The sequence below is a fragment of the Taudactylus pleione genome, unplaced genomic scaffold, assembly GCF_031769625.1.
Source record: "Taudactylus pleione unplaced genomic scaffold, aTauple2 ptg000731l, whole genome shotgun sequence".
Classification (NCBI taxonomy): domain Eukaryota; kingdom Metazoa; phylum Chordata; class Amphibia; order Anura; family Myobatrachidae; genus Taudactylus; species Taudactylus pleione.
Genome location: NW_028285133.1, coordinates 1,935,893 through 1,963,853, shown reverse-complemented (window position 1 = coordinate 1,963,853; position 27,961 = coordinate 1,935,893). Strand labels below are relative to the sequence as shown.

General features: G+C 46.8%; 1 protein-coding gene across 1 annotated transcript in view; it reads right to left on the bottom strand.

Annotated features, from left to right (window-relative positions):
- The window catches only part of LOC148477247 (polycystin-1-like protein 2), a 38,311-nt gene extending 32,698 nt beyond the window's left edge, over positions 1 to 5,613 (bottom strand). The window contains exons 1-4 of the mRNA XM_088457000.1: positions 5,541 to 5,613; positions 1,774 to 1,841; positions 1,110 to 1,167; positions 220 to 281 (exon numbers count right to left, since the gene is read on the bottom strand). Of these exons, the coding sequence (XP_088313126.1) occupies positions 220 to 281; positions 1,110 to 1,167; positions 1,774 to 1,824 (171 nt within the window). The 5' untranslated portion in view covers positions 1,825 to 1,841; positions 5,541 to 5,613. The remainder of the gene's footprint in view (positions 1 to 219; positions 282 to 1,109; positions 1,168 to 1,773; positions 1,842 to 5,540) is intronic.
- Positions 5,614 to 27,961: the final 22,348 nt, after the last annotated feature.

The following is a 27,961-nucleotide window of genomic DNA, read 5'->3' as shown; positions in this document are numbered from 1 at the left end:
ATATAACATTATTTGCAGGCCTGGTGGTCCCACCCCTCCGCATGATGTCAAAAGGGGCGGGACCACAATCGCCAGTGATTGCTACAATGCCCAGAGCTGTAAGGGCAGCGGTGTGATTCCGCAGGCATAATATGGCCCCAATCTCTGCACTAGACCTCTAATTGTTGACTTGAGCAAAGCAACAAACAGCTCAATGTGGTAACAATGTGTACTACATACTGTTAGGTTGTTTCCTCCTATTGTTGGGACATTAGCAAGCTGCTGTGCCATGTTCAGGAGATCTACAAGCAAAGAATAAAGACATATTAGTGTCCAGGTTAAAAGAACAAACAAACCTAATCAGAATAAAAATTAATAGTGCAAAGAAAAAATACAACAAAGAAATGGACATATATATACAAATACTAGTATTTTGGACCGGGCATCCGTCCTGTTGCTAGCTATTGCATGGTTTATTTTTCTCTCCGTATTCCGCCACCTTCACATCTGTCTGGGTGGGTGTACCCAGTCTGTCTGTCTCATTTCTGTCCCTCGTGTCCCACTCCCTCATTCTGCCCCCACCCTCCCGTTGGTCTCTCTCTCTATCATCTTTCTGTCTGCCCCTAATCTGTCTCTCTTGCTCATCTCTCTCCCATACTGTCTTTTTCATCCCTGTCTCCCACCTATCTGATCGCTGTCCTCCTGTCTCTCTCTCATCTATGCCTCCTTGAGGAGTCATGGGTGGGAGGCTCCTGGGGGGAGCCATAGATAGGTCGGTGGCTGGCGTGCTGGAGCTGCTGGTAGAGGGAATGCGCCTCCATACATCTGTACAGTGCTGGTTGGGAGAGATGAGAGGCTATTGTCAGGGAGTCAGGCAGGCAGTGAGAGCTCTTACTGTGCCTGTACTAGACTGACACCGTAGCTGATTATGCGATAGATCCTTGCCTGTGAAACAAAATTAACCATAACCTTTTAGGGAAATAAAATATTTGATCAATTAAAGCCCACAATCTCCAATTTGTAAAACTCCAGGGGGTCAGAAGTATATGCCAGAGTTAGCAGTATATGTTTAAGGGGTTGTAGCTGGTTGTTTATTAAGTTTGACAAAAGGGACAGAAAGGGTGTCTCACCAGGAACATCTGCAGATGATACCACCGACCTCTTTGTTCTTCTGGCAAATATATGATGCTGCAATAAAAGAGAGTCAGAGGCACAATTTATGCTGTCTGCTGATCACACCTACAATTAGTGCTGTGTCTCAGGCCTTGTACCCACTGTTGTTATTTTTATGTGTCTCACAAGAGCTTTTAACGCAAAAACAAATGTGAAATGGGCCAGAACATGGAATGGAACCCATTATGTATAATATAACCATAGTCACTCATAGTTTTACTAACACAGAGTAACGCTGCATTTTTCTGACATCATTTATGTAATTGGAAATTTATTTCATGCCACAAATTATTTTTTGGGAGTGTGGAAGGAAACTAGAGAACCTGGAGGAAGCTCACGCAAACATGGGAGGACATACAAACTCCACACGAATAGGGTCCTGGTCTGCTATTGAACTCATGACTCTTGTGCTGTGAGGTAGCAATGCTAACCACTGGGACACCATGTTACATGGTGGAAGCCTGTGGTGACCTCACCACGGTAGTAAAGAACTAGAGACATATGCAGGTCAGGTGTGCTTACGTTTGAGATACATTTTTAGTCGCATTCATCTAGCAATAAAACATGCACTACACTACACCCATAGGTACAATGCATAGGACTCTCTGTTCTTGGTCTCACCTTCTCATGTTCTTCTCCTCTAGAAGTGATGAGCTGCTGGGTTCTCTCCATGCTGCATCTCTGCCCCTCTACAAAAAAAACCATGTTAAAGATAATGGGGGGAGATCTATCAAAGCTTTTTAAAGAGGGGAGAAGTGGAAAAGATGCCGATAGTGTCCAATTAGCTACGACCTATTATTATTTTTTTTTATAGAATGCACTTGATAAATGCTAGCTGAATGTTGATTGGCTGCTATGGGAAACATCTCTACTTGTTACTTCTCCACCTTTTAGAAGTCTCTTCTCTAAGACCCAAGTGGTACCTTGGTACTATGGGCCTGATTCAGAATAGAGGGCCTGATTCAGCACGGAGAGCAACTGCGATCCAGCTGCACAATCGCACGCAATGAAGGTGCGAAAATACGCTAATGTCTGCCACCATTCAGCCAGCATAGAGACGCCCACTACCGCTTTCTCACATCCGTAATACAGTCCTGCGTATACATCGGTAACATCGCACACAATTACAGCAGACCTGTCAGAAATTGCAAGTCTCTACTCAGGCTGCGTAGGCCATTGCAGTGGCTAATTTATGCACGCCCATGCAACGGCGTTCAAACGGACAGGCGCACCTGCATTTCTCCAACCACGGCCACGCCCCCCTCCCGCTGTATGCAGGTATTCAGCCTGAATGTCGGCAAGTATGCTCCCCGTCACCACAAACAAACGCTCACGGCCTGCCACTCACTCTGCGATAGATTCCTCAGTGCGTCCGTAATCGCAGTGCAAACACCGCGCACGTGTAGTGCGGTGGATACACATGCGCAGTATGCAACAATCAGCCGATCTGCATACGCGGTTTCAATTGCAATTCATGCTGAATCAGGCCCAGAGTATGAAAGAGAAAGTATCTACATAGTGGTAAAACCAGGCTGCACTGCAGATGGGGCAGATTTAAAATGTTCAAAGAGATCTAGATTTGGGAGGGGGTGTCCAAACTCACATCTAAATTGCAGTGTAAAAATAAAGCTGTCCAGCATTTGTGGGCTGCATGCAACAGCCGCCAGTATTTACCCCACATGCAAAACAATTTATGTATTTGCACCCCTAGCATTGCAACATGCTTTGTCCAGGTGCACTGTTACTTGCGACAGTGGAGAAGATCACGCTCTAAGGCAGATTTTCTCCATTTCATATTATGCTCTCCTCCAACAGTGTTGCCCTTTCCCTCTCTAAACAGTAATATTTCAAGAATCTCATCTCCTCCCAGTCCTCAAATCCCCAGCGTCTCTTCACCACCTTCAACTCCCTCCTCTGCCCACCCCATCCTCGTCTCCTCTCCTCGCTCACTGCCCCTGACTTTGCTACCTACTTTACATCTAAAATTTATTCCATATGCCAGGACATCATATCCAACCAGTCCCCCAGCTCTCCACCTCCTCCTTTCCCGGATCACCCCTCTCCATCCATTTTACCGGCTCTGACATCCTTTTCCCCTGTATCTAGAGAGGAAGTCATGGCCCTCATCTGTTCCTCCCCCCCTTCCACCTCCCTACTTGATCCTATCCCCTCCTGCCCCCTCCGTTACCTCTCTCGTTGCTCCCATCTTGCCCACCTTCTTAATCTCTCCCTCTCATCAGGCACTGTCCCTTCTGCAATCAAACATGCCCTTGTCTCCCCCATTCTTAAAAAACCTACCCTTGATACCAACATTCTCTCCAACCACCAACCCATCTCTCTCCTTACTTTTGCCTCCAAACTCCTTAAGCGTATTGTTTAAAACCACCCTATTAACTTTCTTTCCTCCCACTCCCTGCTTGATCCTTTTCAGTCTCTCCACTCCACTGAAACTGCCCTCACGAAAGTCAGCAATGACCTCCTTGCTGCCAAATCCAAAGGCCACTACTCCCTGCTTATTCTCTGCTGCTTTTGACACTGTGGACCACCCTCTCCTGCTGCAAATCCTTCACTCCCTTGGTCTACGTGACACTGCCCTCTCCTTGCTGTCCACCTACCTCTCTGACCGATCCTACTCTGTTTCCTCTCATGATTTCCCCCCCCACATCCTCTTACAGTAGGTGTTCCCCAAGATTCTGTTCTTGGACCTCTCCTATTCTCCCTCTATATGTCCTCCATATGTGAACTCATGAGTTCTTTTGACCTCCATTATCATCTCTATTCTGATGACACTTAGATCTACCTTTCCTCTCATGATCTCTCCCCCTTTCTACTGACTCGTATCTCCAGCTGTCTCTCTGCTATCTCTTCCTGGATGTCCCAGCGATTTCTTAAACTTAACATGTCGAAGACTGAGCTGTTCGCAGGGCCGGTTCTCCCGTTATGCATGGTACGCAGCTGCGTAAAGCGCCACATAGTGAAGGGCGCCTCAGCTGCGTACCATGCGGGCCGCAGGCAGTCTGTGTCTCTGTGACACAGCTGCACCGCGTGTGTAGCGCTGACCGGATGGATCGCGCCCCCCCTGGCTTTGCGCAGGGCTGACGGGCTCAGAATGCCCCCCTCGCCAGCGCACAGCAGCACTGAAAATAGTTTTTTTCACAAAGGGGGCGTGACCACGCCTCCCGCGATTAGGCCATGCCCCGTTACCCTGGCCCGCCGCGGCTCTTGGCGGGCCTGGTGGTAGGGTCTCGTTCCCGCAAGCCACAGTGAGCTTCCTGCTCTAATAGAGCAGGAAGCTCACTACTTACATCACTCGTGATGTCAGTAGGGCTGCCCCCAAACGGCAGGCGTTCCTTCGGGAACGCCTCCGTTTGGCCAGCCACCCCTCTTGACCGATCTGGGAGATCCCTCCGCCGGCTGAAATGCGGTAAGTCCCCATAGACTACAGCGGCTAACGCTATCTTCAGATGGCGTTAGCTGCTGGTGCCAATATTAATACATTTGGCAAACCTATGGGGGAGGCGGCTGCGGGCGGAAATAGAGGGATCGCAGCAGGTACCTGCTGCGGTCCCTCTTTCATACATCCGGGGGATACTTAATATTTGAGGTAAACCCCCGAAAACAGGTGTTTTCGGGGAATTTACCTCAAATTAACTTTGATAAATGGGCCCCATGGTGTAATGTATCAATGTTATTGTGATTTAATGATAGCTAGTACAGCATATGAATAAGGAACAGGCACTGAGGAATACATGAAGCATGTAGAAAAGGAGAATGTTTACTGTGCAGTTGTCCATTCATTCAGACTGAATAAGAACAGATATGGATAATTACGTCAGCATGTAGAACAAAAGAAGTTGCGCTGTGCTTTATAAAGATTATTAAAAGGATAATTTCCATGACATAAACTTCCAGGATTCGGGCCAGGGATCAATTGAAGGGCTTCTATGTAACTACAGTCTGAAACTCTAATCCTGTGGCATAATAATAATAATAATAATAATAATAATAATAATAATAATAATAATAATAATAATAATAATAATAATACAATCGTTGATATTTATAAAAAAAATCCTTTGCACTAGTGAATATAATAAATATTGCTGCAATTTACTTTTATTCTCCAAGTTACTAGAATAAGACAGAATTTGTTGGGAACCTATTAATACATTTATGTGTACCCCAGTTTTGATCACCCCCTTTGCATATGACATGTGAGATGTGTTTGTTGATAACAGTAAAACTCAAAAACTAAAGATATTGTGGTAAATTATGGGCAATGTTCCTTGTGTAAAGTGTTTTATGGGGAACATCAGGGAGTCATCTCCGATGTCTCCAAATCGGAGTTTAATTCCACAAACATCTGGCGGGTAGGAGTGTTACATTACCTGTCTGGCAGATGAAGCCATTTTGTTGTAGACATGATATGGTCTGTATTACGGCTGAGTGTGTTAAAACCAGACATGATGGCTCCAGCCTGACATCTCCGGGCACCAAATCATCAGCTATTGGGAGAAAAAAACATTATCCAAACCATTTATTTTAAAACTATTCCCAATGAAACACAGTACACAGTTGTAGCACATATGCCTAATATAAATGCTCTCCTATCTACCTTTAGTTCCCACCTGTAAAGGCAATAAAGTTCATATATTCAGATGGGGAAACCTGTACATTTATCACTGGCTTCCTAATTATCAGACGTGCCTATAGTAAAAACAGTGATCATAGGCCCTGATTCAGAGCCGGACGCTCTGACCAGAGCGCTCGCTCTGAATCAGGGCCCACCTCCTTTAATATGGAGCGTCCTCCTGGACGCTCGTATAGCTGTGGGTCACCACCCACAGCATATACGAGTGTGCAAAAAGATGGTCGCGATGGTCTTGACCATCGCGACCATCGGAACTGCGAGTGAAAGCCTGTGGTTGGGTTTCTCAACCGCAAGGCCAGGAGTGATTTTGGCTCTATCAGAGCCAAAATCACTCCCACTGACATCACTAGTGATGTCAGTGGGGCCGGCTTCAGACGGTAGGCGTTCCCTTGGGAACGCCTCCGTCTGGCAGGCACGCCCCCGGCACGCCCACCAAAGGGCCATCACCATCGACAGCACACCCCCTTTGATGAGACACTCAGAGCGAAGGAAAGTCCTTTGCTCGCCGGGTCTCGCGTATGCGCACGACGGAGCTCCCTCTGTCGTGCGCATGCGCAGTGGGGAACATCGACCCACTTGCGAGCGTACTGCCGCTCGCGAGTGGGTCTGAATGACCCCCATTGTACCTTAACCAGTATATTCAATGGTTTTACAGACATCCCTAATTATATAAATATTGGTGATAGAGGGCCTGATAATGAGTTTGAACGCCTATGGGTCCATCTTAAGGCTCGATTCAGATATGTACACTGATGCCACCGCGGCGACGGATTTATACGCAAAAGCTGTGACAAAATATGCAAATGTCGCAGATGTGTGCATTATGCAGAAATGTACTAATCACAAGATGCGTGTTGCTGCACCAGGAGTATATGTGCCAGGCTGGCATCAGGCATAAATAGGTTACACTTACACCAATTTGTTATCAACATTTGCCAGGACAGTGAACTATGCATTCACTAGGTGAACACATGAACAAAGAAAAATGCACTTATCATCTTCGGAGGAGAAACCACAATCAGCCAATCAGAGGCAGCTAGTTAGTACTGGTGACTGTTATCATTATAAGTGTGTATCTGCACCTGCCCTGAGACAGCTGCAACTGATAGGTGTATATACAAACACGCCCTTAGGGTACCCCCTGCCCCACCTCTACAGTCACAAGCAAGTGCCATTTTCAGATGCCAGCAAATCTGCTTTCGTGCATATGCCAGTTTTGTGTGTGTGCGCGAAACCAATCTGCACATGTTATGCTTCACAAGCTAGCGAATAAGCCTAGCACAAAGCACTAGCAATCAGTGAACAAGCTTGAGACACACACACTTCATATTTCATATCTTGGAAACGGTAGTTCAGCATTAGCTGTAGTGACATCTATGATTTTAGAGGAAATAAAGACAAAACATAGGCCCTGATTCAGACCCACTCGCGAGCGGCTGTCCGCTCGCAAGTGGGTCGATGGTCTGCACTGAGCATGCACACGACGGAGGGAGCTCCGTCGTGCGCATGCGCCAGACGCGACGAGCGAAGGAAAGTCCTTCGCTCGTTGTGTCTGATCAAAGGGGGCGTGCTGTCGATGTTGATTGACAGCACGCCCCCTTTGGTGGGCGTGCCGGGGGCGTGCCTCCCTGACGGGGGCGTTCCCACGGGAACACCTCCCGTCAGAAGCCGGCCCACTGACATCACTAGTGATGTCAGTGGGAGTGATTTTGGCTCTGATAGAGCCAAAATCACTTCGGGGCTTGCGGTTGAAAACCTCAACCGCAGGCTCCGGCTCGCAGTTTCGATGGTCGCGATGGTCACGACCATCGCGGCCATCAAACTGCACGCTCGTATAGGCTGTGGGTGGTAACAGGAGGACGCTCCATTTTTAAGGAGGGCGGCCCTCATTCAGAGCGTGCGCTCTACTCAGAGCGTACGGCTCTGAATGAGGGCCATAGTTTTTTTCTTTATTTTTCTGCTTGTCAGGTAACTGCAGAGAGCATTATTTCATCACTATAGGCCTGATTCTGCAAGGATCAGAATTGCAAAGCTGCACGCAGGCTATATATATGATGTATGCACGCAGGCTATAAATATGATGTATGCATGCAGGCTATAGATATATGATGTATGCACGCAGGCTATAGATATGATGTATGCACGCAGACTATATATATGATGTATGCACACAGGCTATAGATATATGATGTATGCACGCAGGCTATAGATATGATGTATGCACGCAGGCTATAGATATGATGTAGTGTAAACAGGCTATAGATATGATGTATGCACGCAGGCTATAGATATATGATGTATGCAGGGCCGGATTAAGGTCTGTGGTGGCCCCTGGGCAACAAACTTGTGGGGGCTCCTATATACCACTGTTTCTTGTCACCCTAGGGAACATTTATTTTTCCTTTTTATTCACCTTAATGTCCCCAGTAGAAAGGCCCCTCTTGCAATGGTCCCCCCTATGCAGTGCCCATTATAGTATTCCACCCTATGCAGTGCCCCCTGTAGTAATGCCCCTTATGTAGTGCCCCTTATATAATGCCCCCAGTAGTGGTCCTCCTATACAGTGCCCCCAGTACTGCCCCTTCTATAGTGCCCCCAGACCCAGTAGTGGTCCCCCCTTATGCAGTACCCCTTATATAGTGCCCCCAGTAGTAGTCCCCTCTACGCAGTGCCCCCAGTAGTAGTCCCCTCCTATACAGTGCCCCCAGTAGTAGTCCCCTCCTATACAGTGCCCCCAGTGGCAATCCCACCTATGCAGTGCCCCCAGTGGTAATCCCCCCTATGCATTGCCCCCAGTAGTAGTTCCCTCCTATACAGTGCCCCCAGTAGTAGTCCCCTCCTATACAGTGCCCCCAGTAGTAGTCCCCTCCTATACAGTGCCCCAGTAGTAGTCCCCTCTATGCAGTGCCCCCAGTAGTAGTCCCCTCCTATACAGTGCCCCCAGTAGTAGTCCTCCTTATGCAGTGCCCCCAATAGTAGTTCCCTCCTATACAGTGCCCCCAGTAGTAGTCCCCTCCTATACAGTGCCCCCAGTGGCAATCCCACCTATGCAGTGCCCCCAGTGGTAATCCCCCCTATGCATTGCCCCCAGTAGTAGTTCCCTCCTATACAGTGCCCCCAGTAGTAGTCCCCTCCTATACAGTGCCCCCAGTAGTAGTTCCCTCCTATACAGTGCCCCCAGTAGTAGTCCCCTCCTATACAGTGCCCCCAGTAGTAGTTCCCTCCTATACAGTGCCCCCATTAGTAGTTCCCTCCTATACAGTGCCCCCAGTAGTAGTCCCCTCCTATACAGTGCCCCCAGTAGCAATCCCCCCTATGCAGTGCCCCCAGTGGTAATCCCCCCTATGCATTGCCCCCAGTAGTAGTTCCGTCCTATACAGTGACCCCTTTAATAGTCCCCCCCTATGCAGTGCCCCCAGTAATAGTCCCCCCTATGCATTAACCCTAGTAGCACCGAGTGCCCCCATGAAGCGGCCACCCCCCGATGCAGTGCCCCTTACACGCACACAAGAAGAAAAAAAAAGACACAACTTACCTGAATCCCCACTCCTGACGCGATCGGTGGCTCTTTCCCTTCACTATGGGAGAGACGTCAGCGTCATGATGTCTCTCCCATCATCAGACGCTGCGGTGGGAGCCAGAAGACGGAGGTCATGAGTGAGCTCAAGCCGGCTCCCTCCGTTGACGCAGCAGCCAATGAGAGTCACTCTCATCGGCTGCTGTAACAAACACACAGCTGCCGGAGGCGGCTGTGTGTTTGTAACTGTGTAGTGTGGCCGCGCTCACTGCGCGGTCTACACTAAGCGGCGGGGACACTAGTTGCGGGTGCACACAGCGCACCGCTGCTAGTGGGGGCCCCTCCGTGTGTGGGGGCCCAAGGACGACCGCCCGTCGCCCCCCCCTTAATCCGGCCCTGGATGTATGCACGCAGGCTATAGATATGATGTATGCACGCAGGCTATAGATATATGATGTATGCACGCAGGCTATAGATATGATGTATGCACGCAGGCTATAGATATATGATGTATGCACGCAGGCTATAGATATGATGTATGCACGAAGGCTATAAATATATGATGTATGCACGCAGGCTATAGATATGATGTATGCACGAAGGCTATAGATATATGAAGTATGCACGCAGGCTATAGATATGATGTATGCACGCAGGCAGCTTTGCAATTGCGATCCTTGCAGATATGGTAATGCAGCAGGAGGCATCACGCCCCCTGTGCATTACTTATCAGAGCTGCGTTGTCTAACGCAGCATCGGATAATCTGCGTACCATCGGCCGGCTGCAGTGACCCATAGAGTCCCGCAGCTGGCCGTCGTAGTTTGGAGGAAGAGGCCAGGAAATCTCTGTCAGCTAACGGAGATACTGGCTTCTTCCCTCCCCCCGCAACGGTGGCGACAGAAACTGAGGTGATGTCAGAGGGAAACGGAGGGCATTGCTGCCCCCTCCCCGCCCACAAACGGCAGCAGACTGTCAATCACTGCTAGTCTGCGCCAGTCTGTGCGCGAGTTAGCAGGTCCCCTTCTGCACACTCGCAGAATGGGTCCTGCACCTGCGCAGATTCTCAAACATCTAGTGCACAGCTGAATCTGGCCCTATATTTGTATTTAATGAGTTGGAATTGCCATGGTATGATCATTAGACATTAACTAAAGACTACTACAACAGAACAGCGGAACGGATGGCCAGGTTCTTGTAACAACGGACAGAACACAGGTATTACAGTACCAAGCATAAACATTTGACCAAAACATCCCTAAGACATGGGAAAACTCTTATTTTACTCAGCAAGAACATTTACAGGTTGCATTTATTATGATAACAATAAATAATGTCCAGGCTCATAGGCAAACACAGGGGGGGTTTCCGTCTGCCTGGAAACCCCCCTCCCAAGCTCACACCATGACCACAATAGAAATAGTAATGTAATAGAATTTTACTAGTGCTCACAGTATCACAAATTAAATAATTAGCACCACCTGTGGATCTTTTAACATGTATCAGTCAGTAATAAATAACGTGTGCACCAACTAGGAGATTTGGAAAACATTCACTGTTAGGGATATGCTGCTATAGAGCCCAATATGTACATATATGTCCAGGGCAGTGCTAGGTTCTTCTGCTGCTCCCCCAGACTCCCGGACTTGCTCCCATGCTCTGGAATGGTGCCCACATCTAAAATAAATACATTCAGCTCAGGCAGGATGGCCCTACTGTCACATATAATGGCTTCTGTGATTGCTGGTCCTCTATATGCTGGAATTATGACACACCATATACTTTGTATGACGCATATTAAAGCTGGTTAAGTGATAATTATACTCTCTTCTTGGACTAGCCACACGCAAGCATTTGGAAACCCCCCCTCTAGAAATCCTGCGTTTGCCACTGAGGCTCAAACATCCAGTGTGTGGCTTTCACGCCATATATAGACAACCTTGTTAAGCAGTTTCCATAACAGATTAGGTCTAACTATGATACAGATAAAGCTGTTAGGCCACATAAAAGACAACCTGGGCTTCATCTTGTGCCCAACTACAATGAAACCACAATAGGAATTATTTCTGTTCACTTAACTGCATACAAATATGGGTTTGGTATATTGGGGGAGATGTATTAACGGCAAAAATGCTGTAAAACCCCCGAAAATACAGTTTTCGGGGGTTTTACCGCATTCCCCGTATGTATTAAGCAGCAGTATGCGCTGCATTCTGCTGCTTCGCATTGCTAGGTAACGCCACCTTCAGGTGGCGTTACCCAATAGGAGCCTATGGGCTTCTTAGCGCAACGCTCGGGGCTGGGAGGGATCCGGGCGGATCCCTCCCATGAGCCCCCGCGGCCCGCGTCCATCTGCGCATGCGCAGAAGGACTTCTAGGTGTTAAACCCGGAGGTCCCTCTGCCCGGCAGCATCGCAAAGGACAGCTCTCATCGACAGAGCTGTTCTTTCCAATATTCTTGGTAATTAACCGCGGTATGTACGCGAAGTCGGGGGGGATGTACCGCATCGGCGATGTCGCCGATGATACATCTCCCCCATTATGTCTCTGGTCCAAATGTCATTGTTGTATTGTAAGCACTGGTTTTTACTGTCAATTGATCCCTAACAGTAATCCTAACGGTATCCCTAAAGGCTCATACACACTAGACGATGTGCTGAGCGATATTGGTGAAAGATATTGGGTGTACACACTGAATGATATGGTTCAGTGACATCATCCTGCCACATCTCTGAACAGGCACTTTCTGACGATATTGTCAGATCGGCCTGTATGTGTGCACGACAGCAAACATCGTTAACGACCCGCGGGAGAGCGCATCGTTGATCGTTCACTGCATACACACTGACCGATATATCGTTGAACGATATTGTTATCGTCCATATCGTTCAATAGAATCATCTAGTGTGTATGTGGTTTAACAGTAATCTGAATGGTAATCCCTAACCCTAATGGTAAACTCTAATCCTAAAGGTAATCCAAACGGTAATCCCTAACAGTAATCCTAATGGTAATCCCTAACCCTAAAGGTAATCCAAACAGTAATCCCTAATCCTAACTGTAAACCTAATGGTAATCCCTTACCCTAACGGTAATCCAAACAGTAATCCCTAATTTTAACGGTAATCCAAATGGTATTCCCTAACCCTAACGGTAATCCAGACGGCAATCCCTAACAAGAGTGGTAATCCTAATGGTAAACCCTAACCCTAAAAGTAATCACTAACCCTAATAGTAATCCGAAAGGTAATCCCTAACCCTAACAGTAATCCTAAAGGTATTCCATAACCCATCCCTAACCTGAGTGGTAATCCTTATGGTAATCCCTAACCCTAATCACTAACCCTAATAGTAATCAATATGGAAATCCCTAACCCTGACAGTAATCCTAATGGTATTCCCTAACCCTAACGGTAATCCCTAACCCTAACTGTAAACCTAATGGTAATCCATTACCCTAACGGTAATCCAAACAGTAATCCCTAATTTTAACGGTAATCCGAATGGTATTCCCTAACCCTAACAATAATCCAGACGGCAATCCCTAACACGAGTGGTAATCCTAATGGTAATCCCTAACCCTAAAAGTAATCACTAACCCTAATAGTAATCCGAAAGGTAATCCCTAACCCTAACAGTAATCCTAAAGGTATTCCATAACCCATCCCTAACCCGAGTGGCAATCCTAATGGTAATCCCTAACCCTAACGGTAATCACTAACCCTAATAGTAATCAGAATGGAAATCCCTAACCCTAACAGTAATCCTAATTGTAATCCCTAATCCAAACGGCAATCCCTCACCTGAGTTGTAATCCGAATGGTAATCCCTAACCCTAACAGTAATCCTAATGGTAATCCCTAACCCTGACAGTGATCCTCATTGTAATCCGAAGCCCTAACAGTAATCCTAATGGTAATCCCTAACCCGAGTGGTAATCCGAATGGTAATCCCTAACCCTAACAGTGATCCTCACTGTAATCCCAAACCCTAATAGTAATCCGAATGGTAATCCCTAACCCTAACAGCGATCCTCATTGTAATCCCAAACCCTAATAGTAATCCGAATGGTAATCCATAACCCTAACAGTAATCCTAATGGTATTCCCTAACCCTAATGGTAATCCAAACGGCAATCCTTAACCCGAGTGGTAATCCGAATGGTAATCCCTAACCCTAACAGTAATCCTAATGGTAAACCCTAACCCTGACAGTGATCCTCATTGTAATCCCAAACCCTAACAGTAATCCGAACGGTAATCCCTAATCTGAACGGTAATCCCTAACAGTAATCCTAATGGTAATCCCTAACCCGAGTGGTAATCCGAATGGTAATCCCTAACCCTAATCCCTAACAGTAATCCTAATGGTAATCCCTAACCCTGACAGTGATCCTCATTGTAATCCCAAACCCTAACAGTAATCCTAATGGTAATCCCTAACCATGACAGTAATCCTCATGGTAATCCGAAACCCTAACAGTAATCCTAATGGTAATCCCTAACCCTAACAGTAATCCTAATGGTAAACCCTAACAGTAATCCTAATGGTAATCCCTAACCCTAACAGTAATCCTAATGGTAATTTTCCATGTGTCAACATTTGAACCATGTCAACATCATGAATGTCAATCTTCTGCTGACGATATTATGAATGTAAACCATTGTTACTGTCGACATGGTGACTGCATGATTTGAATGTTAAAAATTCCCACTGGAGAAACGAAAACCCTTAATACACCACTACCGGTCTCCTGTGCTCAAATAGGCATAATTCAAGGGCTAAATTATTAAATAAACCTTAACCCTGTAAAACTACAGTGATATTATCTGACGTCGCAATGACAGGCAGCCCTGGAAAATATGCACAATTTTGCTATAAATTTACTGGAAATACAGAACTTAAAATAAATATAACACAAAGCTGCTAAAAACCTGCCCTGCTACAATAAGGCTGACCTGAAATATACCACATGGATACGAAGCAGTTTTTGTGCTAGTGAGGAGGTAGTTGTATCATATTGCCTTATTTTTATATCCTTAAATATAAGTAGATGATGCTTCAGTGTTTGGACCCAATTCTAAATGAGATGCGTCCGCGGCCACTCGATTCTAAATGAGATGCATCCGTCTACTTGCTACCTTATGCGAGTATCTGCCCGTATATGCCGATTGTGCGTGCGTTTGCATGTGGACCACCGTCTTTACACCGCAGCCATTATCATTACTATTTGGACTTGCACACACCCCATGCTGGGTGCAACAGATCCACCTGAAAAGGGCATCTCGTCTCTGTCCGGTTTATTCTTTTCACCACACGTGCGCAGTATGCAGATATCTGAGATCCATGTGCAATTCTACTTGAGCCCTATTCCGAATGGTGCGTCTTTGCACGCAGCCGCCTGGATCTGCTAAGCAGCCGGGTGTCTCAATACATCTCCCGGCATCTGCGACATTTGCATTATTTCGCCCAGTAGCTGCGTACAAATTCGCACCTGCATCAACGTATAACTCTTTATCAAGCCCTATCTCAATATGACATTATATTATATATCTTTAAGGCTTCATATAACAATGTGTTCCTAGTATTTACTTCCCTGCTATATCCTAATTGGGTTTATATGGAATCCACAAATAAACCAAGCAGTCACATATTATATCTCACCTGTAGAGTCCTGCCCAACCCACCAGCTCGACGACTCATTCACCTGATGTGCCAGGAATGCCAACGCTTCGCTCGATACATTGGCAAGACGCCCTCCGCATGCTGAACAAAAATTTATTGCGCTCCAAAAATCTGTCCTATGCTCCGCAAACCAGTAACAGGAACCCCAAAATGAAAAGTTTGTCCCTGGACATTGTACAGGCTCACAGTTACCCAGCTGGCAGGATATCAAAAATATACTAGAGAAAATAACTAGTAGTATATGCATCCTAATCCAGGCTGCTGGATGCCCAGAGAGAAAGTGTGGACAGGAAGTTAGGTACCAAAACCTAATGTATTTATGAAAATGAGGCAGTCAGGGATAGCCGGGCTGGATGGGAGTTTCACAGTAATCACACTCCATCCAAAGCAAAGAGTACAATACAAACAACGCAGTCAACATAACCTATATATAACTGAGTCTCAAAAGCATTTACAATGACTTGTAATAAACTTGCAAATTATTCCAACTCTTCATTACTGAGTTAGGGCCTGATTCAGACCCACTCGCGAGCGGCTGTCCGCTCGCAAGTGGGTCGATGTTATGCACTGAGCATGCGCACGACGGAGGGAGCTCCGTCGTGCGCATGCGCCAGACGCGACGAGCGAAGGAAAGTCCTTCGCTCGTTGTGTCCGATCAAAGGGGGCGTGCTGTCAATGTTGATTGACAGCACGCCCCCTTTGGTGGGCGTGCCGGGGGCGTGCCTCCATGACGGGGGCGTTCCCACGGGAACGCCTCCCGTCAGAAGCCGGCCCACTGACATCACTAGTGATGTCAGTGGGAGTGATTTTGGCTCTGATAGAGCCAAAATCACTCCGGAGCTTGCGGTTGAAAACCTCAACCGCAGGCTCCGGCTCGCAATTTCGATGGTCGCGATGGTCTCGACCATCGCGGCCATCACAAAGCATGCTCGTATAGCCTGTGGGTGGTGACCCACAGCTATACGAGCGTCCAGGAGGACGCTCCATGAAAATGGAGCCCGGCCCTCATTCAGAGCGTGCGGCTCTGAATGAGGGCCTTAATTTATTCAATTGTGGATCACAGACATCCATGAGTACCATGTCAGTGATGGGTACAGATGCCCATCAATCATTTTGAAAGAAATGGAGAACACTAACACAACCAGTGGCGGCATCAGAGGCGGGGCTGCAGCACAGTCCAAAATTCAGATAGGGGAGTCACACCAACTGCCACTCCAAACGTTGTCAAACATCGCTGGCCGGGACTCACTGGCAGTTGGTGTGGCACCCCTATCTGAATATTGGACTGTGCTGCAGCCTTACCTCTGATGCTGCCACTGCTAACAACTGTAGCAAACTCTGAGAATATTGTAATAGTCTATTTAAATACTAATAATGATAATTTACATAGGGGATCAGTGCACTGTTGGGTATTCATAAGAAGAAAAAGTACAGGTGCACAACTCCAACATTAATTATATATGATACATTATGCAATAGAATTTTGCAATACATAGAGGTTTTAGCATAATCATGGCCATGGTTATGGAGTATGGACCTACCCATGATTATGCTAAAACCTCTATGAATTGCAAAATTCTATTGCATAATGTATTATATATAATTAATGTTGGAGTTGTGCACCTGTACTTTTTCTTCCTGTGTATGCAACAATAGTCTCCACAGGTAGCACTTCCCATTATATATATTCAGGGTGTGCAGTCTAAGGCCCCCTTTTCTATACACTGTTGGGTATTCAATCAGATATAATGGATGCAATATCGACAAATTAAAAAGGGACACTGCAGGGATGGGGTACACTGAGATACAGGGACACTGCAGGGATGGGGTACACTGAGTTCCAGGGACACTGCAGGGATGGGGTACAGTGAGTTCCAGGGACACTGCAGGGATGGGGTACAGTGAGATACAGGGACACTGCAGGGATGGGGTACACTGATATACAGGGACACTGCAGGGATGGGGTACACTGTTATACAGGGACATTGCAGGGATGGGGAAGACTGAGATACAGGGACACTGCGTGATGGAGTACATTGAGATACAGGGACACTGCAGGGATGGGGTACAGTGAGATACAGGGACACTGCAGGGATGGGGTACATTGAGATACAGGGACACTGCAGGGATGGGGTACACTGATATACAGGGACACTGCAGGGATGGGGTACACTGATATACAGGGACACTGCAGGGATGGGGTACATTGAGATACAGGGACACTGCAGGGATGGGGTACAGTGAGATACAGGGACACTGCAGGGATGGGGTACAGTGAGATACAGGGACACTGCAGGGATGGGGTACACTGATATACAGGGACACTGCAGGGATGGGGTACACTGATATACAGGGACACTGCAGGGATGGGGTACACTGAGATACAGGGACACTGCAGGGATGGGGTACACTGATCTACAGGGACACTGCAAGGATGGGGTACACTGATATACAGGGACACTGCAGGGATGGGGTACACTGATATACAGGGACACTGCAGGGATGGGGTACAGTGAGATACAGGGACACTGCAGGGATGGGGTACAATGAGATACAGGGACACTGCAGGGATGGGGTACACTGAGATACAGGGACACTGCAGGGATGGGGTACACTGATATACAGGGACACTGCAGGGATGGGGTACACTGAGATACAGGGACACTGCAGGGATGGGGTACACTGAGATACAGGGACACTGCGTGATGGAGTACATTGATATACAGGGACACTGCAGGGATGGGGTACAGTGAGATACAGGGACACTGCAGGGATGGGGTACACTGAGATACAGGGACACTGCAGGGATGGGGTACACTGAGATACAGGGACACTGCAGGGATGGGGTACACTGAGATACAGGGACACTGCGTGATGGAGTACATTGAGATACAGGGACACTGCAGGGATGGGGTACACTGAGATACAGGGACACTGCGTGATGGAGTACAGTGAGATACAGGGACAATGCAGGGATGGGATACAGTGAGATACAGAGACATTGCAGGGATAGGGTACAGTGAGATACAGGGACACTGCAGGGATAGGGTACACTGAGATACAGGGACACTGCAAGGATGGGGTACACTGAGATACAGAGACACAGCAGGGATGGGGTACACTGAGATACAGGGACACTGCGTGATGAAGTACAGTGAGATACAGTGATACTGCAGGGATAGGGTTCATTAGATAGAGACATTGTAGGGATGGGGTACACTGAGATACAGAGACACAGCAGGGATGGGGTACACTGAGATAAAGAGACACAGCAGGGATGGGGTACACTGAGATACAGGGACATTGTAGGGATGGGGTACACTGATATACAGGGACACTGCAGGGATGGGGTACACTGAGATACAGGGACACTGCAGGGATGGGGTACACTGAGATACAGAGACACAGCAGGGATGGGGTACAGTTATATACAGGGACACTGCAGGGATGGGGTACACTGAGATACAGGGGACACTGCAGGGATGAGGTACACTGAGATACAGAGACACTGCAGGGATGGGGTGCACTGAGATACAGAGACACTGCGTGATGGAGTACAGTGAGATACAGTGATACTGCAGGGATGGGGTTCACTTAGATACAGAGACATTGTAGGGATGGGGTACACTGAGATACAGAGGCACAGCAGGGATGGGGTACACTGAGATAAAGAGACACAGCAGGGATGGGGTACACTGAGATACAGGGACACTGCAGGGATGGGGTACACTGAGATACAGGGACACTGTGTGATGGAGTACAGTGAGATACAGTGATACTGCAGGGATGGGGTTCACTTAGATACAGAGACATTGTAGGGATGGGTACACTGAGATACAAAGACACTGCAGGGATGGAGTACAGTGAGATACAGGGACACTGCAGGGATGGGGTACACTGAGATACAGGGACACTGCAGGGATGGGGTACACTGATATACTGGGACATTGTAGGGATGGGGTACACTGAGATACAGGGACACTGCAGGGATGGGGTACACTGATATAAAGGGACACTGCGTGATGGAGTACAGTGAGATACAGTGATACTGCAGGGATGGGGTTCAATTAGATACAGAGACATTGTAGGGATGGGTACACTGAGATACAGAGACACAGCAGGGATGGGGTACACTGAGATAAAGAAACAGTGCCAAGAAGCATTATGGGGGGACCTGAGCCCCTGCTGGGTCCCTCCATCAAACCCAGGCCCAGGTAATTAGTACCTGCTCAAAACCCCCCAGCCATCCGTGAATATGTAGATCCTATCTGTATGGCAGTCACTAAGATGCTCTCTGTATTGTATAAGTCACTAGGAAGCTCTTTATAATGTACAGGAGTCATTAATATGCACTTTTTTGTTGTATGGCTGTCTCTCGAATATTCATTGTATTGTATATAAGTCTCTGGAATCCTCCCTGTATTGTATGTCAATCTCTGGAATACTCTGTTTTGTATGGCAATCTCTGTCATGCTCTCTCTATCTCTGTATTGTATGGTGGTCTCTGGAATACTCCCTGTATTGTCTAATGGCCTTTGTTAAACCTAAAGTAAACTTGGGGGTGCTAGAGGTTTATTAGTCTATGGTAGGTGGAACACAATCAAATCCTGTAATTTTACTTCAGCCTACTGTATTCAAATGTAGTCTCTGGGGCAGGGTTGCCAACTTTCTGGCTGCACCTCCTGGAGGGGGCAGCCAGATCGGCGAATCAAGGGGGCGCGGCCACATGATTGCATAATTTTTGGCCTCGCCCCCGCTACATAATTCCAAGATTACCGGTAATGTGAAGCAGGGGGCGGGGACAAAAAGACACGATTCGGCGAGAATCGTGTCACCGGCCCCCCTGCTGCGGGGGATTCTCTTATTACTGCAGGGGGGGGGCCGCTGGGAGGCTTGCTCGCCATTCCCGAGGGGCCGGGAGTGTCAACCGATTTTCGTGATGCTCCCGGACGAATCGGGAGGGTATGCAAGTATGCTCTGGAGCAACAAAATGTGATAACTGGGCTCATTAACAATTCAGAATCAGAGTATAAATACACTAGACCACAGATAACCAGAGCAAAACTACAAAAAATAACTTATAACATCACAAATGAGTACAAATGAGTGGCAGCTATTTCAACCAAATCACATGACATACATGAATTTGGCATAGGACATGGATGACAGGCAGACATGCACATAACAGTTATGTACAATGAGATGGAAGGATGCAGAATGACTAAAATGTATATAGAGCTTATAGACATGACAGAGACAAAGGAGGAGGACAGAGTAGACAGACGTGGGATGAAAGGTAGGAAGGATGATACATATGAGATAGATAGATAATGAATTGCGAATGTCACAGGTCACAGTAAGAACGTCAGTGACATTATGACTCAGTGAGAGTACATTTGCGTTGCGTGCTTACTACATGTTCTCACTAATGTGCTGTATGTTTGTGCTGTGTGTTTGCACAGACTTTAGCACACATGCTGGTCACATTAAGGTGCTGTATGTTTGTGCTGTGTGTTTGCTGTCATTTGAATACCTGGCCTCACATTTGCAAGAGGCTTAGCTGGATAATGCATCACATATGACTGCCGGGGGTTGCCCTCTACTATTTGTGACCTAACCAGGGTTCCTTACCTCCCTCCTCACGTAGTCCCATGAGGCTCGGTTTAGAAGAACAGTCTCAGAAAGGGTTGTTTGTAGTTTGGCGCAGTATTTTTTACTACTTTATCAGTGAAAGTACATTTTATACAGATTTTTTTTTTATCCGTATATTTTTTTTTTTTGGGATCCGTACAACATTTTGTTAGTACTAGTCTACTAAACTTAGTATCATTTTAATTTTATAGATTGTATGATATAGCAAATAAGGGAAGGGCATCAGAAACCGGTGTTTAGTAACCACTGATGTTTCCGACTTGATGGAAATGGTTTTCCCATTGAATGCCTCCTTCCGAGGCGAATCCAATAGTCTGCATTAGTTAAATTCCGCTGAGGACACCGGGAAATGGTGTTTGCAACACAGCTGGCTTGGGCATGTGCACAGAACAGTTAAACCATCGATGGGTCCTAGCAAGGCTACATATCATTGTTAAACATGTTCTTATGACAACATTGATGACACTATTCAATGTCCATATTCCGATGGCCAAGTGGGGTCATATAACTTTCTGACAAAACTAGGAAGTCACTTTTTCAGTGATTGCCCTTTCACATGTTTAATGCATAAGAAGCCCAGAGGAGTGATGCCGGCTGACTGGAGGTTGGGTCGGAGCCCACCACTACACATCATTAGGCCCTACGACTCACAGGTCAATAGTGAGGGAGCAGGACCAATATGATGTGATTTTCATAGAAACACGTCATGTTGGCCCCGTCCCCTCCCCGTTTACACGTCAAACCGTAACGCAGGTGTCCTAAGGTGAGCACAGGGAGGACAGAAACCTCCCGTGGAGCAGAAGGGAGCATTAACCTCCACATAGTGCCCACTTCGTTAGGAAGTGGGCACTCAATGCGGGAAGACCGCCTACTTTTCCGGGGGTGCGGAGGACTGCCTGCAAATTCGTGCATCTCCCACAACTTCCAGGAGAGCAGGCAAATATGGTTTAATGTGATTCCCTATATCTCTGCACTCACCTAAATCTGCAGCATTTACTGACTGTGGGCCAGATTCAAAAACAGTCGTAATGATGATGTCTCTAAAACCTGGATATCTCTAAAACCTGAACTGTTGGGGAGCCTTGAAAACTGCGTTTGGGAACCTCTGCCTTAGACCCACTATTTTATATTTGCATACAGCACATTTATTTTTATTTTGCTTTGACAGTACCCATGCCATTTTCATCACCAGACAGAGTGAAAAGTGATAAGAAAGTGATAAGGTGCCAGCCAATCAGCTCCCAACTGTCATCTCACAGGCTGTGTTTGAAAAATGACAGTTGGGAGCTTATTGTCTGGTACCTTATCACAGACTTATCACTTTTCACTCTGTCTCCTAACACTGCTTAGTAACTAGACCCCTAAGGTTGGTTTTGTATACTTTACACCAGAATAGTGTTTTAGCCTGGGGGGGCGAATGCAATTAAGTGGCCCCGCATTTTCTACCAGCACACAGCAACTGCAAAATGAACGTGGCAAAAAAAAAAAAAACCAGCAGGCTTGGTTTATCTAATTGGTATGCAGTTTAAATGTGTAATGAAATCTATGAAAAATCATTATGTCTAAGAACTATAATAAAATACATCACCTAACAGTCCAGTCTGACAAACAGAGACTATTCCAGTGACTGATATAAAATATAGCAAGCAATATACAATAACCCCCTCACAGCTTCCCCCCAGCCCCTTCAATGTTGACCTCTCCTGCACAAACACTATATTGTGTACATCTGCCGGTGTGTACAGGCGACCCACCTGTACACTGGCTCTAGGAACTGCAGACACTGACATTGCAACTGGGCAGGTAAGTTTGCCTGCCCAGTTGTAATGTCTCGGCAGACATATCGTGCGGCTGAATAGTAAGTGTGGATGCTTAATGAAATTGGGCACTCAGTCTGTGTGTATATCACTTGGTGGGGCCGTCGGCATAGTGTGTACCCAGCATAAATTACTGAGATTGTGATATTTGGGAAATTAGCAAAGATAATTGTGCACAGAGCATGCCTCAGAGGGGGAAATGTCTGCTAGGAGTCACAGACCACCAGTCACTGGTCACCGAAGCAATGATATGGTGGTGTGCCCAGTGTTGAAGAGTACTAAGGTGTGCCCAACACTACACAGTACTATGGAGGCACTGGGCCAGTGCTGAATGTTACCTGTGTGCCTCTTTACTCATGAGCTGCTCAGAGCTGGTGGCAGCATATACTGCTGGTAGCCAGGTCCGACATCCACGGTGCGCAGGATGAAACGTCCCTCTCTCTTTACATTCATAAGGCAGCAGCAATCAATCTGAGGAAGCCAAGGGAAGCAGTGGTCCTGACTAGGGATGGCCATTGACGGTTAACAACAATTTAACCACCAATGGCCAATGGTTTTGCCATTGATGGCACAGAGCCACGCTATTTTTTTTTCTTCGATATGCCGAGACATGGAGTCTAGCTCTGCCCCCAAGACCTGATAAGCCCAGCCCCCACTCTCTGATTGGCTGACAAGTATTAAAACCATCGATGGTTCCCACCCAATGGTTTCATACAATTGAGGAGGTTAATCACCAATGGTACAATCAATGGTCACCATCGATGATTAACACACTGATGGCCATTCCTAGATCCGACAGATTACCCTGATTAGCTCCACCCCTTTTTTCTACTCTCTAGCCTCTTGAATTCATAGGAAAGGAAACCTGGCTCCCCATTGGTTGAGACTAGCCATCTTTTTGCAGCCTGCTATGGGGCAGCCAGTTTCTGATAGCCCCTGCTGAGTTACACATGTGATCACTACATTTATACTGGCCTGGGGGGCAGATGGTCCCAAGGCTGGCCCGAGCCCAATTATTTTAGTAAGCAAAAATATATTTCGGCGCCCATTGGCATACGTTTGCACGCGCCAAAGGAATGCATCTGATAAAGTTAAGGGGGCATGGTCTCATGGGAAAAGCTCAGTTGCAGTGCCCCTTACACTCCCGCACACAATACCTAGCCCAGCCCACTGCGTGGTATATTTTTCATGTGTTAAACCTATCTATCTTGATATCTAACGAATATTTTAACTATTAAAATTAATAGTATAACTGGCCGGAGAGGGGCGGCCATTACTAAGGAGCACAAGGGATTAGGGGGCCCCCCTCCCCTTCTCCCAGTTCACGTTGGCATCAGTGCTGAATGTTGCTGGGAGAGATGGTCTCAGAGTTTCACCGAGGTCCCATCTGCTGGAAGCTCCACTGGCGTTCCAAAGAGGAGATAGACGGAGAAGCTGTCAGCTGAAAAGGCACCAGTTAATAAGTTGAGTTAAAAATGGGGAATGGACAGGGCCCACGTGGGTTTAGAAATAACACAAGTGGCGGTGCCTTACATAAACTGTGGCGGGGCACTACTATGGGGCCTATTATAAAATGGATATTAGGGCACTATTTAAGTGCATAAAAATACAGAGGGCACTACTATGGGACATAGAATGAACTATGGCACCAGTATAGGGCATAACATGAGCTAGGACACTACTGTGGGCAAAAAATTAACTAGGGCACTACTATGGGGGCATAAAATAAATTAAGGCACTACTATGGGGCATTATTTTTATAGAATATTATAATATAGTTGAGGGTGACAAAAGGGCATGTGGAGATAATGAAGAGACCCGAGGATGTTAATGCATTAAAATTATAGGAGGCAGCAAGAACGACCCCTGGGCCGTACTAGGCATTCCAAATCCCGTGAAGCACTGCGGAGAGTTGTCTCTCTTGAGACATTAGGGACCAACTAAAAAAGTTGCTATGGGGCCTATAAAGTTCCCTGCAGTCATGTATAAAGGGTACTGAAGCACACAGTAAATGTGTGAAAATGTTTAGCTAGACATTGTCTCTTCAACATCTGTTTACTGGGCACTCAGAGCATGGGTGTTTGAGGAACCCCTTAAAAGAGGATGGTCCCCTTTACTCCCCAATCCCCAAGATAGAAAGCAGGGTCGTGTCCCCTACTCACCTCAATGCTGGTTGACTTCTTTTTGCTCCAACTATAAGAGTCGCAAGAGTGTTTAAGGGACAATGGTCTTACAATTAGTGGCCCCCTTAACTCATTGACCCCCGAAGCCAATGGGCCCTTTAGGTTTAAGGGACTTCAAGTCCACCAACATTGCAAGGCTAGGGTGGACCCATTTCATCTTATTTTGGCCAATATTTTCCTTGGAGACAGGATTCTTCAGCTCACTCTCCAAAACACAACTTGTGGAGCAGGTGGCCAAAAGGGTCCAACCTCCCACCCTCAATAAGAAAAAGTGGACAAAAAATAGAGACAAGTGAAAAAGTTGCTTAAGATTAAACTGCCAATTTAAAAAAATATTTTCAGGAGAATAATGGGTGTCACTGACAATTCATGTGCTCTGCGCCTATTCCTTGGTACCAACCACACCAGTGCACATCTTAGAGCACCTCTATAGGTGAGTACACATTAGACGATATGTCGCCCAGTCCGGTGGATCGGCCTGACATATCATCAGCATCAGCAAGTGTGTACGCTCTATGTCGGCACATGCGCGCTCCCACAGGGTCGTTTATCACATTGACGGAACTGTTGTACAGGCTGCTCAATCTGTTAAAGTGATGAACGACACTATGATTCGGATGAACGACAGATCGTGTGGTGTGTACGGAGCGCACGTTATGTCGCCCTTTGCATCCTGGGCCAGCTGGTAAACAGATCTAATGAGTACCCAGCTTATGATGCAGACAGTGCCAGGGGCTCTTACACTTCAGGCTCCCAGCAATTATCCAGGTGTCTGCAAACCCTGGTGTAGAGGTGCTACAAGCCAGAGCCATCCTAGGCATAGGCAATCAAAGCAAATGCCTATGGCATTTGCAATGCTTAAGGGCATCTAAGCCCGCCTTGGGCCGACAGTCTGCGGAGGTTTGGTGCAGGCACTTAGGCATAGCTGCTACTACCGCTGCACAGCGTCTACGGTTTGCTGTTGTTGGGGCGATCGGAGCTGTCAGCTGAGCTCCAATCGGCCGCGGTAGCAGCAATCAGTGAATGGGCAGGGAGTGGCGAAACAGCTGGCAGCAGTGGGCACTCTGCACTGGGCCCAGCCGCAGCAGCTCCTCCTCCCATGGGCTTTTGCGGAGTCCAGAAGGCTGAGTTTGCACTGACTCCCTGCAGCCTGCCAGCAGAACCCCACCAAGCGCAGTGGGGAGCATTCACCATGAGCTGCAAAACAGCAGGGGCGGACGCAAAGGCAGATAGTTTTATAAAAGTGACTGTGTTATAAAAATGTTTTCATTAAAAGTCAGCTCAGCATGTAGTGAGGGGTACTGAGCTGACTGCTGTGAGGGGTGCTGATGCTGTGTGCTGACCAGTTCTGCTGGGTGAGGAGTGTTGTGCTGGTAGAGGGCAGAGGGGTTCTGTGCTAGAGAGGGTTGCTTGATGTGGACTGCTGTTTGGGAGAGGGGTGATGGGTGTTGTTGGCTGCCTGTGATCTGTGCTGCTGGTGATGGGTGCTGTGCTGTGAGACATGGAGAGGGGTGCTGGGTCAGAAGCGGAAATAGTGGCGGCGCAGTTGGTACATTGCACTGACCTGGGCCCGCCGCAATGAGGGGGACCGCAGCAGTATGAGTCTGACTGACTATTCACCTCTGTGCCGTGGTCTTTAACAAAGGAGGATGCCTGGATAGTTGTATATTTTGTGCGTTTAACACGTGGTTCTCCAATAATAAAAATAAGCCATAAGCCAATGTGTTATTTTTGGTTTCAGTCTATAAACACTAAACTTGGTGGTTGGATTATATGCTGGGGGCACCAACAAAAAATCTTGCCATGGGCATCAAATTGCTTAGGGCCAGCTCTGCTACAGGCACATCTATAACTGGCCTCAGTAATAAGGACAAGAAATGACAAACAGTATACACAGTGCTAGATGACAGATACTATGATTGGACACCTGATACTCACACACAGCAAATTGGCTGTCAAACTGTGTGTGAATAAAGTTATTGGAAGTTTTTAATTGCTACCATGTGATTGCACTATACACTGCTAGTGGAACGCAGTGCACAACTTCCGGGTGTCATGGAACGCACCTCAACTTCCGGGGTTCTATGTGACAGCGCGGCTCACGGAAGGCACCGATGAACGGCGAGTGCCGTCAGGTGTGAGTATGAAGGCTTAGAGTAGATAGACTGAAGTAAGCTTCTTATTCGGCCAGCTTCTTATTCACTTCTTATTTGAGCTCCAGCTTCTTATTCATTTTCCAGCTTCTTATTCAGAACATGTTATGTTAAACCATTTTTATCAAATAGAATCAATAAGCTTACATTGGATAAACCAATGATGGTATCTATTACACAAATTTCAATTGTATTTTGCTTGGCCCACAAAGCTTTTGGGCATGAAATAGGTTGGTAGAGTGGGCACAGGGACCAGATTTTCTATATTTGAATAAGTAGCTGTAGTTGTACAAGGGTTAACTAGCCTTGGGCAACAAATTTGACACATGGAATCCACACGGGGGGTCACTTACATATGATCCACTTGCAATTGGCCTTGCCCAACAAGGTTTTGGGCATGAAAAGCTTGTTGGGCAAGGCCAATTGCAAGTGGGTCATATGTAAGTGACCCCTCTCTGTGCATTCCAAGTGTCAAATTTGTTGCCCAAGGCTCTTTAATCCTTGCACAACTACAGCTACTTATTCAAATGTACTTATTGGTGTCTGTGCCCACTTTAATGCCCTATTTCATGCCCAAAAGCTTGTTGGGCAAGGTCAATTGCAAGTGGGTCATATGTAAGCGACCCCCCTCTGTGGATTCCATGTGTCAAATTTGTTGCCCAAGGCTAGTTAACCCTTCTACTTCTACAAATATAGAAAATCTGGTCCCTGTGCCCACTTTACCACCCAATTTAGTGCCCAAAAGCTTTGTGGGCCAAGCAAAATACAATTGAAATTTGTGTAATAGATGCCATCATTTTCAGAAGAGGGTAAAAGCCGGAAACATAGTAAATGCATTGAAAAAGCCGGAAACCCATAGTAAATGTATTAGAAAAGCCGGAAATCTATAGTAAATGTATTAGAAAAGCCGGAAATCATATTACATGTATTGAAAAAGCCGGAAATCCATAGTAAATGTATTAGAAAAGCCAGAAATCCATAGTAAATGTATTAGAAAAGTCGGAAATCATAGTAAATGTATTAGAAAAGCCGGAAATCCATAGTAAATGTATTAGAAAAGCCGGAAATCATATTACATGTATTAGAAAAGCCTGAAATCATATTACATGTATTAAAAAATCTAAAAAATTTGCATGTATGAAAAAGTCGCGGC